This window comes from Xenopus tropicalis, chromosome 4 (genome assembly GCF_000004195.4).
Source record: "Xenopus tropicalis strain Nigerian chromosome 4, UCB_Xtro_10.0, whole genome shotgun sequence".
NCBI lineage: Eukaryota > Metazoa > Chordata > Amphibia > Anura > Pipidae > Xenopus > Xenopus tropicalis.
Genome location: NC_030680.2, coordinates 143,505,561 through 143,522,376, shown reverse-complemented (window position 1 = coordinate 143,522,376; position 16,816 = coordinate 143,505,561). Strand labels below are relative to the sequence as shown.

Here is a 16,816-nt window from a genome sequence, read left to right as displayed (position 1 = left end):
TAATATCCTTATCATTTACAGTAGGGGGTACATTATCCCTTATAATACATGAGTGATACTCAGAGTTCCCTGTATAACTCAGCCTGCAGCCTTGTGCCTTTATATGGGGGGCACAGAACCCCTCAGTGACTGCTAATATCCTTATCATTTACAGTAGGGGGTACATTATCCCTTATAATACATGAGTGATACTCAGAGTTCCCTGTATAAATCAGCCTGCAGCCTTGTGCCTTTATATGGGCACAGAACCCCTCAGTGACTGCTAATATCCTTATCATTTACAGTAGGGGGTACATTATCCCTTATAATACATGAGTGATACTCAGAGTTCCCTGTATAACTCAGCCTGCAGCCTTGTGCCTTTATATGGGCACAGAACCCCTCAGTGACTGCTAATATCCTTATCATTTACAGTAGGGGGTATATTATCTCTTGACCTGTATAATAAAATAAACAATGAAAAAGTAATATAGATTTTCTGTTTTCACAACAGAGTAGGCCGGGATGGGGATTATGCTTTATGTGACCATAACTGCTAAAGGTTAAATAGATATTGGTGCCTTCTCTCTCCCCGAGTCACTATATGTACATATCTTTATGATTTGTTACTATGGATCCTCCCAAACCCTCGCGCCGCTCGGCTAATCATTTACCTTCATCTTGTCGGGCTTTCAGTTTAATTGCAGTTTAGCATCAATTGATCTCTGCTTTAATTAGCCTTTAAGAGAGATTGATTTACTTAAATAGAGTTTTATATACTGCGTGTAAAAGCCTATCGGGGCTATTGATTTTGTTTCAGCGGGGCAGGAATCACTGAGCGCAGCCAAACTCACCGTGAATCATCTAATCCTGTTAACACTAATTCAGTCCCAGGTATCTGTTCTGGGCGCTCCTTAATTACATAAACATGGCTGATTTCATTTACAGTAATCCCTCACAAAGGAGAGGAATAACAGAAACAACATACTTTCCTACAGAAAGAGATTGTGATGAGGGTGGTTTGAAAATGTTCATATAATGAATATATGGGTATTGTGTGCCCAGAACATTCCTTCTCTGTATATTTGTATTTATACATATGGGTAGGAGGTGCCATAGTGTTTCCCTTAGACAGTACAGTATGGGGGTACAGCTTATTGTGTGCCCAGAACATTCCTTCTCTGTATATTTGTATTTATACATATGGGTAGGGGGTGCCATAGTGTTTCCCTTAGACAGTACAGTATGGGGGTACAGCTTATTGTGTGCCCAGAACATTCCTTCTCTGTATATTTGTATTTATACATATGGGTAGGAGGTGCCATAGTGTTTCCCTTAGACAGTACAGTATGAGGGTACAGCTTATTGTGTGCCCAGAACATTCCTTCTCTGTATATTTGTATTTATACATATGGGTAGGGGGTGCCATAGTGTTTCCCTTAGACAGTACAGTATGGGGGTACAGCTTATTGTGTGCCCAGAACATTCCTTCTCTGTATATTTGTATTTATACATATGGGTAGGGGGTGCCATAGTGTTTCCCTTAGACAGTACAGTATGGGGGTACAGCTTATTGTGTGCCCAGAACATTCCTTCTCTGTATATTTGTATTTATACATATGGGTAGGAGGTGCCATAGTGTTTCCCTTAGACAGTACAGTATGGGGGTACAGCTTATTGTGTGCCCAGAACATTCCTTCTCTGTATATTTGTATTTATACATATGGGTAGGGGGTGCTATAGTGTTTCCCTTAGACAGTACAGTATGAGGGTACAGCTTATTGTGTGCCCAGAACATTCCTTCTCTGTATATTTGTATTTATACATATGGGTAGGAGGTGCCATAGTGTTTCCCTTAGACAGTACAGTATGGGGGTACAGCTTATTGTGTGCCCAGAACATTCCTTCTCAGTATATTTGTATTTATACATATGGGTAGGGGGTGCCATAGTGTTTCCCTTAGACAGTACAGTATGGGGGTACAGCTTATTGTGTGCCCAGAACATTCCTTCTCTGTATATTTGTATTTATACATATGGGTAGGAGGTGCCATAGTGTTTCCCTTAGACAGTACAGTATGGGGGTACAGCTTATTGTGTGCCCAGAACATTCCTTCTCTGTATATTTGTATTTATACATATGGGTAGGGGGTGCCATAGTGTTTCCCTTAGACAGTACAGTATGAGGGTACAGCTTATTGTGTGCCCAGAACATTCCTTCTCTGTATATTTGTATTTATACATATGGGTAGGAGGTGCCATAGTGTTTCCCTTAGACAGTACTGTATGGGGGTACAGCTTATTGTGTGCCCAGAACATTCCTTCTCTGTATATTTGTATTTATACATATGGGTAGGAGGTGCCATAGTGTTTCCCTTAGACAGTACAGTATGGGGGTACAGCTTATTGTGTGCCCAGAACATTCCTTCTCTGTATATTTGTATTTATACATATGGGTAGGGGGTGCCATAGTGTTTCCCTTAGACAGTACAGTATGGGGGTACAGCTTATTGTGTGCCCAGAACATTCCTTCTCTGTATATTTGTATTTATACATATGGGTAGGAGGTGCCATAGTGTTTCCCTTAGACAGTACAGTATGAGGGTACAGCTTATTGTGTGCCCAGAACATTCCTTCTCTGTATATTTGTATTTATACATATGGGTAGGGGGTGCTATAGTGTTTCCCTTAGACAGTACAGTATGGGGGTACAGCTTATTGTGTGCCCAGAACATTCCTTCTCTGTATATTTGTATTTATACATATGGGTAGGGGGTGCCATAGTGTTTCCCTTAGACAGTACAGTATGGGGGTATAGCTTATTGCGTGCCCAGAACATTCCTTCTCTATACTACTATGTTTTTATGGGACCACATGCTGTTTATATGGACTCTCCATAATTCCTTTCATAAAGCAAAATGCTCTCAGGCAACAGACAATAATATTATTATAAAGTGTTTATAGATATACAAGAAACACGCGGATGAGAAGGAAATAAGTTCCTCACGTTTTTGTTATAAAAACAAGACGAACGAGAAACTACAATCTACACAGCGGTACTTATCCATGTGCGGAATGTTAATGTGATTAATAAAAAGGCAAATTAAAATACAAACAGCTCCAAATCCTGATGATGATCGAGAATAATAAATAATTATTTGGTTCGTCTGTGGAATTCTTTAAGAAGAATATTCCTTTCAACTGAGACTATTCAGCGGAAGAAAAGATTGGGGAGAAAGAACCTTCTGAGAAATTGAAAAAGTTCTTGCCCGCGTCATTGTGTTGGGGAGAAAGAAGGGGAGAAAGGCCAAGAGAACCTCAATTGCGTCGGCCACAAATGCTCCTTTCACATTGCTTTTACCTCCTTTAGAGCGTCTGAATACATGGAATCTCGTTGACCGGCTCCCATTCTATTGGCAGAGGAACTCGCAATTCCCGTAACAGTGGGGGGAAACTAATTGACCCTCCTCTATTCAATGCCGGCACAATGGAAGCAGAAAGGACAGGGATTTCAATGCAGAACTGTTTATTGGGAGCTTTATGCTGTAAAAGGTGCATTTCCCCTTTTAACTTCACAAAGACCGTCCGACTTCCCCTTTAATCTCCTCTATATAATTAGGCATGTAACCAATTAGTCTTTGATTCCAGAACATCCAGCAGAATCCAACTGACGTTGGATAAGAGACCATAACAATATGAACCTTGAGAAACCCAAACAATTCCGAACATCTGTCTGCAGGGAAATGTGTCAGTCGCGTTTCATAAGGCGGAATTTATATAACGGGGCGCGGTCGCCCCGAGACCTTTCTGCTGATTACCTTGGACCGAGTTTTGTTTTTTTCAATAGATATAAATATTTATGGGCTGATTCACGGTTCTGCACTCAATGTTCTTTTACTTTCAGCGGATCGGTAAGTGCGGCAATGTAACAAATGATGTAACAATGATTTGATTGGCCCACGGGCCAAAAGTGTACAAGAGGGGGTCATACACAAAATTGCTGCCTATCTATTGTGCAAAGAACATGAACATTTCAACCAATGACGATTCTGCCTGTGGCCCATATGACCCACTGGTTCCTGATCATACACTTAAGGTCCCCATACACGGGCCGATTATAGCTGCCGATATGGGTCCCTTAGACCGATTCGGCAGCTTATCAGCCCGTGTATGGGCACTGCCGACGGGCCTGGCCAACCGATATCTGGCCTGAAATTGGCCAGATATCGATCGGGCAGGTTAGACTGCCCCATTGCCGCGTGCAGAATTCGATCGTTTGGCCCCAGGGCCAAACGATCGAATTCGTCTACATGCCTCCCCAATATCGCCACCCATAGGTGGGGATATCGGGTGAAGATCCGCTCGCTTGGCGATGGATCTGCCCGTGTATGGCCAGCTTAAAGCACAAATATAATATAATGAACTTGCATTGCCCAACCCCACCAAAGCCAATATATTGTTTAAAACCAATACAATTTTATTTCCCAGAACCTGCTGAAATGTTCTTTTAACTGTCCGCAGAACAGATAGGTAATTGGGTCCATTCTACTGACCCAGAACATAGTGTAGATGCACCTCAGGCAAACACGGGTCTGCATAATGAACTTTATTTAGCAAACTGCCATTGGATATACCCAAAACCTGAATGATGGACCAAACTAATGTCCCCGGCACAGGTACCACAGTGGTCCAAATAGAAACAAGAATAAAGTTACTTTTTCCTACATTTTATTTCCCCTTTGCAGGTTGTGCCAATATAGAGGTGAACTTATTGTACAGCGCTGCGGAATATGTTGGCACTTTATAAATAAATGTTAATAATAATAATAACTGAAGCATTTTTAAAGACCCTGCAGAGAATGTAATTTAGGATTCAAGGACCCCCGGTCACCCCCAGACCCTCTGCCACCCACAGGCTCTGCACCAGTTGCCATGGAAACAGGGACCCCAGGCAGTTTTGCCACTGAAGTGGTGCCATTCAAGCACACAATGACTTAGGGCCATGACATATGGGGAGATTAGTTGCTCGCGACAAATGTCCCTTGTTGCGGGCGACTAATCTCCCTGAAATGCCATCCCACCGGCAAGAAAGTAAATCACAGGTGGGATGGCATACACGGTGCCGCAATTTCACCAAAATCGCGGAAGTTGCCTTGAGTGGAAACTTCCGCCGCATATGCCATCCCACTGGCAATTTACATTCTCGCCGGTGGGATGGCTTTTCGGGGAGATTAGACGCCCGCGACAAGGGAGATTTGTTGTGGGCGACTAGTCTCCCCGTGTGCCAGAGCCCTTAAGGGTGAAGACACACGGAGCTACTTAGAGCAGCTACTTGACGCGGCTACTTAAACAGACAATGCTGATCATTTACTGATAATTGTCTCCATGTGTGTTTTAGCAGAGGCAATTCTCACTACTGTCTATGGCAGGAGTGTAGTAGCCGTGAAAAAGTAGCTGCTACTAGTAGCCCAGTGTGTCTTCACCCTAAAAAGGGTAAGCGTACAGTCATCTCTTCCTATCACCTGAACAAATATTAAGGAAACACAAAGGGTGGCAGGATTGTAACGTTTGAAATGGACAAGTGAAGTATTTGGCCAGAACAGAACCCGCAAAATGCGTGGCGCTCTGCCAGCGTCCGTCTCCGGAGCGTTATTAATGGCGTGTCATGCCAAGTCATCGCCAACGTATTCGCTTATTCTCTTTCTCACTCGTAAGTAAACACAGGTGAGCAAATGAAGAAGAAAACATTCTATCAGCCGCTAACAAAGTGCGGATCAGCGCGGCGGCAGGATTGGGATCCAACCCCGCCTCTGAATCCAGCTTAAAATAAACAGCGCCGACTTAGTGGGAGGCGCCCCCCGAAAGCACAAAGCGCGAATCCAAAAAAGGTTTAATGAAGCAGAGAAATCTGTGCAAACAGAGCTTACGCTCCGAAACACGGGCGCTTTCTTTTCCCTGCGAGGGAGGGCGGGGCGTGGAACGAGGAAAGGCCAAGGTAAACACCAAGGAGATTGTTATTATAAGGCAAAAAGGTGTCAAGGAAAGCGTTCCGTTCCCTGGGTCTGAATTACCTGCCTGAAAGGGAGCGATCAAACGTGGGCAATTTAGGGATTTGTGCCGGCTCGTCATTTCTCTCTCTGACAGGGGGAAAGGGGATCTCGCCCTCAGCACAGGAAGGGGCTCCTTATTATAAGAGCATGCATTCTCTTCCCAAAAAGCTGGGCATTACTGGGGTTCATTAATACACTGCCACAGTCAGTAGCAACCAGAGCAAATTTTTAATCGCACCATTTCACTATCTTTCTATATAGACCTTCCTCCATCTCTCATTAGAACTCCTGTCTGTTACTAGGAAAAGTGGGACCCTAGCAACCAGATAAAGCACAGAATAATTGGTGTTAAATTCAGAAACAGAATCAAACTGTCAGTTGACTTTGTATAAAACCTTTAGCGAACCCAGGGGTGACTTTAGGGTGAAACATTCCCTTTACCTTGCAAGATAAACAGATATCCGACCATAGCGAGAACATAGGGGATTAAAGGATAAAGCACCATGGAAATTACTTACAGCGACAGGGTAGTCACTTGAGGAGCGGCAGTGCCAAGGTGCGGGATGCCAGTCAGCTCATTGTGCCCCAGGTGCCTGCAATAGAGACAGAAATAAGGTTACTCATATTATATACACACACACAGGTAGGGAACCTGTTATCCAGAACAGCCCTGGGGTTTTCTGGCTTCTGTAAAGAAAGCACACAAACCTAAAATAAACCCAATTGGATTGTTCTGCCCCCAATAAGGGGTAATTATATCTTAGTTGGGATCAAGTACAGGTACTGTTTTATTATTACAGAGAAAGGGGAATCATTTAACCATGAAATAAACCCAATAGGGCTGTTCTGCCCCAATAAGGGGTAATTATATCTTAGTTGGGATCAAGTACAGGTACTGTTTTATTATTACAGAGAAAGGGGAATCATTTAACCATGAAATAAACCCAATAGGGCTGTTCTGCCCCCAATAAGGGGTAATTATATCTTAGTTGGGATCAAGTACAGGTACTGTTTTATTATTACAGAGAAAAGGGAATCATTTAACCATTAAATAAACCCAATAGGGCTGTTCTGCCCCAATAAGGGGTAATTATATCTTAGTTGGGATCAAGTACAGGTACTGTTTTATTATTACAGAGAAAAGGGAATCATTTAACCATGAAATAAACCCAATAGGGCTGTTCTGCCCCAATAAGGGGTAATTATATCTTAGTTGGGATCAAGTACAGGTACTGTTTTATTATTACAGAGAAAAGGGAATCATTTAACCATGAAATAAACCCAATAGGGCTGTTCTGCCCCAATAAGGGGTAATTATATCTTAGTTGGGATCAAGTACAGGTACTGTTTTATTATTACAGAGAAAAGGGAATCATTTAACCATGAAATAAACCCAATAGGGCTGTTCTGCCCCAATAAGGGGTAATTATATCTTAGTTGGGATCAAGTACAGGTACTGTTTTATTATTACAGAGATAAGGGAATCATTTAACCATTGAATAAACCCAATAGGGCTGTTCTGCCCCAATAAGGGGTAATTATAACTTAGTTGGGATCAAGTACAGGTACGGTTTTATTATTACAGAGATAAGGGAATCATTTAACCATTGAATAAACCCAATAGGGCTGTTCTGCCCCAATAAGGGGTAATTATAACTTAGTTGGGATCAAGTACAGGTACGGTTTTATTATTACAGAGAAAAGGGAATCATTTAACCATTGAATAAACCCAATAGGGCTGTTCTGCCCCCAATAAGAGGTAATTATATATATAATTACATTTCCACCGACAATGTACTATTCTTCCCACAATTCCTGTCACTGCAGGTGGAAAAGAATTCTATGGAAGAGAATATGAGCTTGTCTGCAACTAGAAACTACACCCCCAGAATGAATACGTAACCAACAGCCAGTTTATATTAAGGTAAGTGGCCTATTAAAGAATCTCCCCAAACTGGAATATATATATCAGTAAATATTGCCCTTTTACATCCATTCCCTTGAGCCGCCATTTAGTGATGGGCTGTGTGCCCCCTCAGAGATCAGCTGACAGGAAGTGATGCAGCTCTAACTGTAACAGGAAGTAGTGTGGGAGCAAAAGGCAGAACTCTGCCCATTCATTGGCTGATGGGGCCTAGCATGTATGTGTGCCTTGGCTTGTTTGTGTGCACTGTGACTCCTATGATCCCAGGGGGCGGCCCTTAGTACTTAAAATGGCAGTTTTCTATTTAGGATTACCCAATAGCATTTATGAAAATGGTTTATTTAGATGAAGCAGGGTTTTACATATGAGCTGTTAATGCAATATATTTTTATAGAGACCTACATTGGTTGGGGTATAGTTTCCCTTTGAATACAGTTCTCCTTGTAGTTGCTTATTTGGGCCGCTATGAGGGGGTACTCCAGTAAGGGGTCTGTGGGCGGGGCTGGGATTACTGTGGGTGGAGTCCTGCATAATGGGGCATGGCTGGAGAGGATCAGGGGAGTATAGTTGCACAGGCAATTGGGGCCCTATTCCACTCACAGACAGGGTTCCCTACCCCAGTGCTCATTGAACTAATAATAACACCCCCTACTACTCCTAAATTAGTAGTATGGCTCCCCAGATTCCTGAGAGGGGGCCCTGGTACTGCTGATGATAATCACTTTGGAAAGTAAAAGAGATTCTGGAGCCGAAATCAAAGGGAAAACGGCCCCTATTTGAACTGACTGTACGGCAGCCCTATTTAATAAAAGCCGCTGAAATCTACAGATGGTTGCGCCGAGCCATCAAACGCCACATGGTGACCTCGCTCCTCGCTGGCCTCTCTTTCTTGTTCCCTAACAAATTCTTCCTTTGAGATAAAGAGAAGCCTCATGTGTTTCCAATGATCCCTCATATGGGAAAACAAAAGCCCTTAAAGAAAGTAATCCCGCACCTGCCCTTTAAGGTTTCTGTGTATTAAAGGGCAAAATAATTTGTAGCCAATAATCCTTCAGTGATAGGTTTTATTGGATAAAGGTGTCGGATGGTCCGTGCACACCCCATAACAGCATAACCGGGGTTAAAATAACTGGCCCAAAGCAGTGCTATTCCACAGCGGACAATAAGGAATTGGGTTTTACTGGTCGGTTACAGTTATAATATTAGAAACACATATTTCATTGGTTGCTATGAATACTGGGCAGTGGAAAATTGTTCCATATTACTGCACAGCCGCCCCCTGAAATGGCTAAGATTCTATCTGTATAACAGAGCATTCTGTCACAGTGGCACAGATCCTATCTGATCCCCCCATTGTAAGCAGCAGTCCTGCCCTGCTTTATGGCTGAGATTCTAGCTATCTGTATAACAGAGCATTCTGTCACAGTGGCACAGATCCTATCTGATCCCCCCATTGTAAGCAGCAGTCCTGCCCTGCTTTATGGCTGAGATTCTAGCTATCTGTATAACAGAGCATTCTGTCACAGTGGCACAGATCCTATCTGATCCCCCCCCCATTGTAAGCAGCAGTCCTGCCCTGCTTTATGGCTGAGATTCTAGCTATCTGTATAACAGAGCATTCTGTCACAGTGGCACAGATCCTATCTGATCCCCCCATTGTAAGCAGCAGTCCTGCCCTGCTTTATGGCTGAGATTCTAGCTATCTGTATAACAGAGCATTCTGTCACAGTGGCACAGATCCTATCTGATCCCCCCCATTGTAAGCAGCAGTCCTGCCCTGCTTTATGGCTGAGATTCTAGCTATCTGTATAATAGATCCTATGACTGCAGAAACATAACTGAAAATAAGTATAATACAGAACAAGACAGACCTGCCTCAAACTTGCTTAGATTACTTCCATTGAGATACAAAAAGTGAATTGAAAGGCTAAGCATCCCTTTAACAACGTGTGGATTATTAATGAATCTTCATTCAGTGCAGGAACACAAAACATATTGTTTGTAACGCATTTCGCTTTAAGAAGCCATTGTGCGGCAAGCTATTCACTTAATTACAATGGCCCCGGCACTTGCCGCTTTGCACATTCACTAGCCCCCGGGGCCACCCTGCTCTGCAGCTTTTGCACCATGCTGAAGCAATTACCTGCTAATCCCAACCTCAGAACAAAAAGGGGCACCTCTAGCAATTGCTGAATTGGCTTTTTCTTTTTCAACTTCAAAATAATTGTCTTTCCCTTACTCGAAACTTCCCTGTGTTTTCTTAAGGATGTAGAAACAGAGCTGTGGATTGGGGCAAATTAAAACCATAGCCGTGAACATAATGCAGCTAACTGACATGCTGTGACCCCTCCCAAACGCCTTAGTTGGGTCAAGATGTCGATGGGGGAAAAAAATCCCCAAAACTGGGTTAAATTGTAAGGGAAAAGTTACATTTTAAAGGGTAACTATCCAAAAAGGGGCTGATTTATTAACATGGTGCAGTTGTCAGACATCAGTCAGCAATTAGCTGGGCATAAACTGTAAGATCCACTCATTTAGTTTTGGTTGCCAAACGAGAGGATCCCTACTCAGTTTGGCCACCAAAAAACTGGTGGATCATTTGGCCCCAGAGCCAAGGATCATATAATAATGGGGGCCTAGAGAGACCTATTAGGAGATAGGAGTGTCTTTATAGTACAGGTATAGGACCCATTATCCAGAATGCTCAGGACCACAGGTATTCTGGATTAGGGGTCTTTCTGTAAATTGGGTCGCCATACCTTAAGTCTACTAAAAAAATCAATAAAACATTAATTAAACCCAATAGGATTGTTCTGCATCCAATAAGGATTATTTATATCTTAGTTGGGATCAAGTACAGATACTGTTTTATTATTACAGAGAAAAGGGAATCATTTAACCATTAAATAAACCCAATAGGGCTGTTCTGCCCCCAATAAGGGGTAATTATATCTTAGTTGGGATCAAGTACAGGTACTGTTTTATTATTACAGAGAAAAGGGAATCATTTAACCATTAAATAAACCCAATAGGGCTGTTCTGCCCCCAATAAGGGGTAATTATATCTTAGTTGGGATCAAGTACAGGTACTGTTTTATTATTACAGAGAAAAGGGAATCATTTAACCATTAAATAAACCCAATAGGGCTGTTCTGCCCCCAATAAGGAGTAATTATATCTTAGTTGGGATCAAGTACAGGTACTGTTTTATTATTACAGAGAATAGGGAATCATTTAACCATGAAATAAACCCAATAGGGCTGTTCTGCCCCAATAAGGGGTAATTATATCTTAGTTGGGATCAAGTACAGGTACTGTTTTATTATTACAGAGAAAAGGGAATCATTTAACCATTAAATAAACCCAATAGGGCTGTTCTGCCCCCAATAAGGAGTAATTATATCTTAGTTGGGATCAAGTACAGGTACTGTTTTATTATTACAGAGAATAGGGAATCATTTAACCATGAAATAAACCCAATAGGGCTGTTCTGCCCCAATAAGGGGTAATTATATCTTAGTTGGGATCAAGTACAGGTACTGTTTTATTATTACAGAGAAAAGGGAATCATTTAACCATGAAATAAACCCAATAGGGCTGTTCTACCCCCAATAAGGGGTAATTATATCTTAGTTGGGATCAATTACAAGGTTCTGTTTTATTATTACAGAGAAAAGGGAAATCAGTTTAAAACTTTCAAATTATTTGATTAAAATGGAGTCTATGGGAGACGGGTTTTCCATTATTCTAAGCTTTCCGGATAAGGGATCTGTACTTATATACAGTTACTATCCTGCTGGCTGGAGATGCACGTGTTGGACTTAGCTATGAATTATGAATGCTGAGCTGATTCAGAGTACAGAAAACCACTAAACCCTATAATAAATAGATTAATTGGGCTATGATCGATCCCCTTCAAACAATCTGGACAGCCCCGTTCTTCAATGGCAAATATAAGTTCCAGGCTACCTAATATTCTATACATGCAGAATAAAGGGTAACTGCGCCCTAACGTGGTAAGTAACAGAGAGAGAGGTCAGACGTAAATGCACAGATAAATAGGGACGTGTGTGCTCCATGCTTGTTCCATGAGACAATCCCCCTGGAATAGAGACTGCAGCTAAACACCACGCGCCGCCCCTTTAAAGACCATCAAATATCAGCAGCAGTCATGACAGATGCGCCTATTAAGCTGATTTGTAAATCATACGCGGTGCATTTGGGGCACATCACATTAAACGGTTGTGGCAGGTAAGGTGAAGACAATGCTGCTGCTGTCTGGCTTTTAGTAGGGACGTGTTTCTGACAGTTGCGCTTTATATATTTCTTTAAAGAAGAAATATGTTTCTTTAAAGAAGAACAACCTCCTATAGAATTTATTCCACAAAAAATATTGCAAAGATCATTTAAGACTCTGCTATCTCAAGTGGTCAATGTAAAGTAATGTCAAGTAACCCAAAGCAACCAATTGGGGGTTAGTGCAACCTGCTGATGGGTTGCTATGGGTTACTGGAACTTTAACAACCTCCAGTGCCTGGAAACAGATCCCATTCGTAGGGCTGCCCCAAAGTAAGTAGTAAAGAGACCATCTGCCAGAAATGGCAAACCATTCATTTTATCCCCCTGAAAGATTTATACAAGGAATCTCCATTGCCAGATTTGGAGGTGAGGTCCAAGACTCTGATAGAGTGTAGTCATCTATAAATCTGTACTGTAACCTATCAGAGCTTAGAACTCATTTTACACCCCCCTACTTCCAGAAATGGCAAGGAATCTTCATTGGCAGATTTTGGGGTGGGGTCCAAGACTCTGATAGGTTACTGTACAGATTCATAAACAACTACACCCTATCAGAGACTTGGACCCCACCCCAAAATCTGCCAATGAAGATTCCTTGTAGCAATCTTCTAGGGGGTTCAAATAAGGGGCTTGCCATTTCTGGAAGTAGGGGGGTGTAAAATGAGTTCTAAGCTCTGGTAGGTTACAGTACAGATTTATAGATGACTACACCCTATCAGAGCTTAGGACTCTAATCCCCACCCCCTGCTCCCAGAAACGGCAAACCCCCCTAGCAAATTGCTACAATGAATCTTCATTGCCAGGCTTGGGGGGTGGGGTTCAAGTCCCTGATAGGACGGCATACTCTGTACTTTGGCTTATGAGACTTTAGGACTCTTATCCAAACCTCCTGTTCTAGGCTTAGGGCAAATTACTTGTTTCTGCCTATAGCTGCCCATATAACTGCCCATATAACTGCCCCTCTCTATTTGTCCCCAAATTACATGAAGCTTCTCTAATAGTTCAAATCGGTTGAAAAAGAACAAAACCAGGAAGTAAAATTTGCTTTAATCTGGGCCGTAAATGAATTCAGTGATCCTCGTGGGAGGTATCTTCTGGTTTCTGATACGCCCACCCCATAAGTTTTAAAAAAATAATAATGATAAATAGAAAAAAAAAAGGAAATCACTTACACTTCCCTGAGTTCTGGAAGCTGGGCGAAGGCGGCCGGATCGATCTCCTTCAGTTTGTTGGAGCTCAGGTTTCTGTGAGAAAGACAAAAGGGAAAAGGATAAGTTGGCCGGTCAGTGAGCCCAGCAGGGGCGGAGCTTTATTATTCCCCACGGCACGGGGCAAACCATCTGCTCTTTTACCCCAGCACTTAGCCAGCGGGGAAGGAGTTTCCCATTAGCCAATGGGTCCATGTAAAGAGGCCCAACTGCAAAACATGTAGGTTCTACTGCCCTGTAATTAGATCAGAAAAGGAAACTGTGTTTCCTCCGTGTTAGTTTCAATTTAATTTCAAAAGAAGCAAAAATCGACTTTAAATCATTTAGAGACCCAAAACGTCATTTGTTCCTGCGCGGCTTCCAGAGGGAGAAGGCGGTTAATGAGATATCAGCCCTGAAATTCAATCTTAAATTCCCAAATGTAGCAAAATTAAAGTCCCCTTGGAATTTCTAAAGCTGAATTGTTATGACGGATGCATTTTGTGCATACAGAAAAGAATGCCCGGGGGGCCCAGCCAGCCAACGGACTGGTGCTGCGGCATCACGGTGGGACAGATGTGCCTAGAGTATCACAAATGACCATTTTCTTGTTTAAAAATGTTTAAAAAAATTACATTTTTGCTTGTAAATATTGTGCAGTGGGTGGGGCTGAAATGCAGTGGGTGGGGCTGGAAACCACCCTTCAACCTGTCCTATAACAGTCCATAATGGAAATCAAGAGCAGAACTCCATGACACATGTCTAGAATGGGTCTTTGTTTCAAAACAGCACTTTGTGGGTGATGTTATAACAGGTGCAATATTTGCTTTGGGTCTTGTTACCCATAGCAACCAAACAGCGTAATGGTTATTGCTAGCTGCTAGTACTTTGTTGCTCTCTTGCACCGGCTATTACATTACTACCCATTTATGTAAGTGCAAAGTGTCAATATGCAACCAACTGGTTAGTGGGAGGAGCTTGAACTAACATGCAGCCAATCAGACCTTTGAAAAGGGGAGTTGAATGGATACCACAATATAACAATCCGAATACAAAAAAAATATATTTCATTTAAATCAGTAAGACCAAACAGTAAGTGAATCATTGCTACAAGTCCCTGCACCCCAACACTGAAGGGCCCCCTTCCCAGCATGCATCCCTGCTATTTTACTCTATTGGGGCTATGTAAGCACTTCATTCCTATAGTGACCGTTGCTCTTCTTATTCATACCTCTATATGTACTAAATGGCACTAAGTTTGCCCAGGAGCAGTAACCCATAGTTACCAATCAGCAGGTAGCATTTACTGGTCACTTGTTTTTAAACTCTTATTGGTTGCTATGGGTTACTGCTCCTGGGCAAACTTTTTTTTTTTTATTACATAAGACGAGCAACAATCACTATATGAATTATGTTTCTGGATAAGTCTGTTACAGCCAGGGATATTTATTCCACTCAAATTAGATTGCAAGCTCATGTAATCTAATTATTCCCAAAAATAATAATGGCGCATGATTCATGCCAATGCTGTACCCTTGGCCACTTTCCAACCACCGATGTCCTTAATCGACATAAATAATCCGCAGGCTAAGTGTGTCTGACACTTTTATATTCATCGGCGACGTCACTATAATATTCCTGAAGCGCGTCCTGCCAAATTGAGATTGACGGCACTTCCAAAATCCGAGCCTCAATGGGTCGCCCAAAACAAAATAAATGCAATTTGTCGGCAGAGATAACATTACCGGCCAACCACACAATGAGGTTAGGCTACAAGCGTCAGGGCTTATTTAAACTCCACCGAGGAAGAGCCTTAATGGATGAATAGAATATCGGCGTTACTTAAATCAAGTGCTCAGGGATCACACTAATCTGGAAATCAATGGGGACCACAAACAAGCACCAGTAATACAGGGCACCCCGACTCTAGATAATGCACTACACATATGCCCAACCCCATTGAGCAGTATCTGGATGAGTGGCAAGAGTTGGAAGCTACTTTTTTGGGGGTTGAAGCCCCACTTTGAGGTCCAACAGAGACCCCTGTAGCTCAATGCAAGATTACACATTGCTTTAACACCACTTCAGCTATAGTTCCTGTAGCTGAAGAGCAAATCCATTATTTGCTTTACCCATTCTTCCTTTTGGTCCTTCTCTGCTCATAACATCTATACAGGTATAGGACCTGTTATCAAGAAAACTTGGGACTTGGGGGTTTCTGGATAATAAACCCAATAGGGCTGTTCTGCCCCCAATAAGGGGTAATTATATCTTAGTTGGGATCAAGTACAGGTACTGTTTTATTATTACAGAGAAAAGGGAATCATTTAACCATTAAATAAACCCAATAGGGCTGTTCTGCCCCCAATAAGGGGTAATTATATCTTAGTTGGGATCAAGTACAGGTACTGTTTTATTATTACAGAGAAAAGGGAATCATTTAACCATTAAATAAACCCAATAGGGCTGTTCTGCCCCCAATAAGGGGTAATTATATCTTAGTTGGGATCAAGTACAGGTACTGTTTTATTATTACAGAGAAAAGGGAATCATTTAACCATTAAATAAACCCAATAGGGCTGTTCTGCCCCAATAAGGGGTAATTATATCTTAGTTGGGATCAAGTACAGGTACTGTTTTATTATTACAGAGAAAAGGGAATCATTTAACCATTAAATAAACCCAATAGGGCTGTTCTGCCCCAATAAGGGGTAATTATATCTTAGTTGGGATCAAGTACAGGTACTGTTTTATTATTACAGAGAAAAGGGAATCATTTAACCATTAAATAAACCCAATAGGGCTGTTCTGCCCCAATAAGGGGTAATTATATCTTAGTTGGGATCAAGTACAGGTACTGTTTTATTATTACAGAGAAAAGGGAATCATTTAACCATTAAATAAACCCAATAGGGCTGTTCTGCCCCAATAAGGGGTAATTATATCTTAGTTGGGATCAAGTACAAGGTACTGTTTTATTATTACAAAGGAAAAAAAAAAACATTTAAAAAAAAATTGAAAATATTTGATTAAAATGGAGCCTATGGGAGACAGTAATTTGGGAGATCAGTAATTTGTAGCTTCCTGGATAAAGGGTTTTAACTGTATTCTGTATTACAGCAAAGGGAACAGCACAACAGTGGAGTCAGCTGATGATGGCATTAGAACTTATGGTAAGGAAACCAATATGGCAGCCCCCATGTAGAGAAGAAACAGACAAGAATAACTGACAAAACTTGGAGCCAAAATTTGTAGTTTGCCAAAATCGGATCCATATTTAGTTGATCTTAACGAGGCCTCGAAGTCGCCAGGGACGCCAGTTGCTGTGAAGACAGCAGGAAGTCTAATTTCGCTGCCATTTTCCTTAATCTGAATGAC

At 41.9% G+C, this 16,816-nt stretch overlaps 1 protein-coding gene across 2 annotated transcripts in view; it reads right to left on the bottom strand.

Moving 5' to 3' along the window:
* Window positions 1-16,816, bottom strand: part of lrig1 (leucine-rich repeats and immunoglobulin like domains 1) — an 83,951-nt gene that overhangs the window by 36,075 nt on the left and 31,060 nt on the right. For both annotated transcript variants that reach the window (XM_004914155.4, XM_002938366.5), the window contains exons 2-3: window positions 13,424-13,495; window positions 6,547-6,621 (exon numbers count right to left, since the gene is read on the bottom strand). In XM_004914155.4, the coding sequence (XP_004914212.1) occupies window positions 6,547-6,621; window positions 13,424-13,495 (147 nt within the window). The remainder of the gene's footprint in view (window positions 1-6,546; window positions 6,622-13,423; window positions 13,496-16,816) is intronic.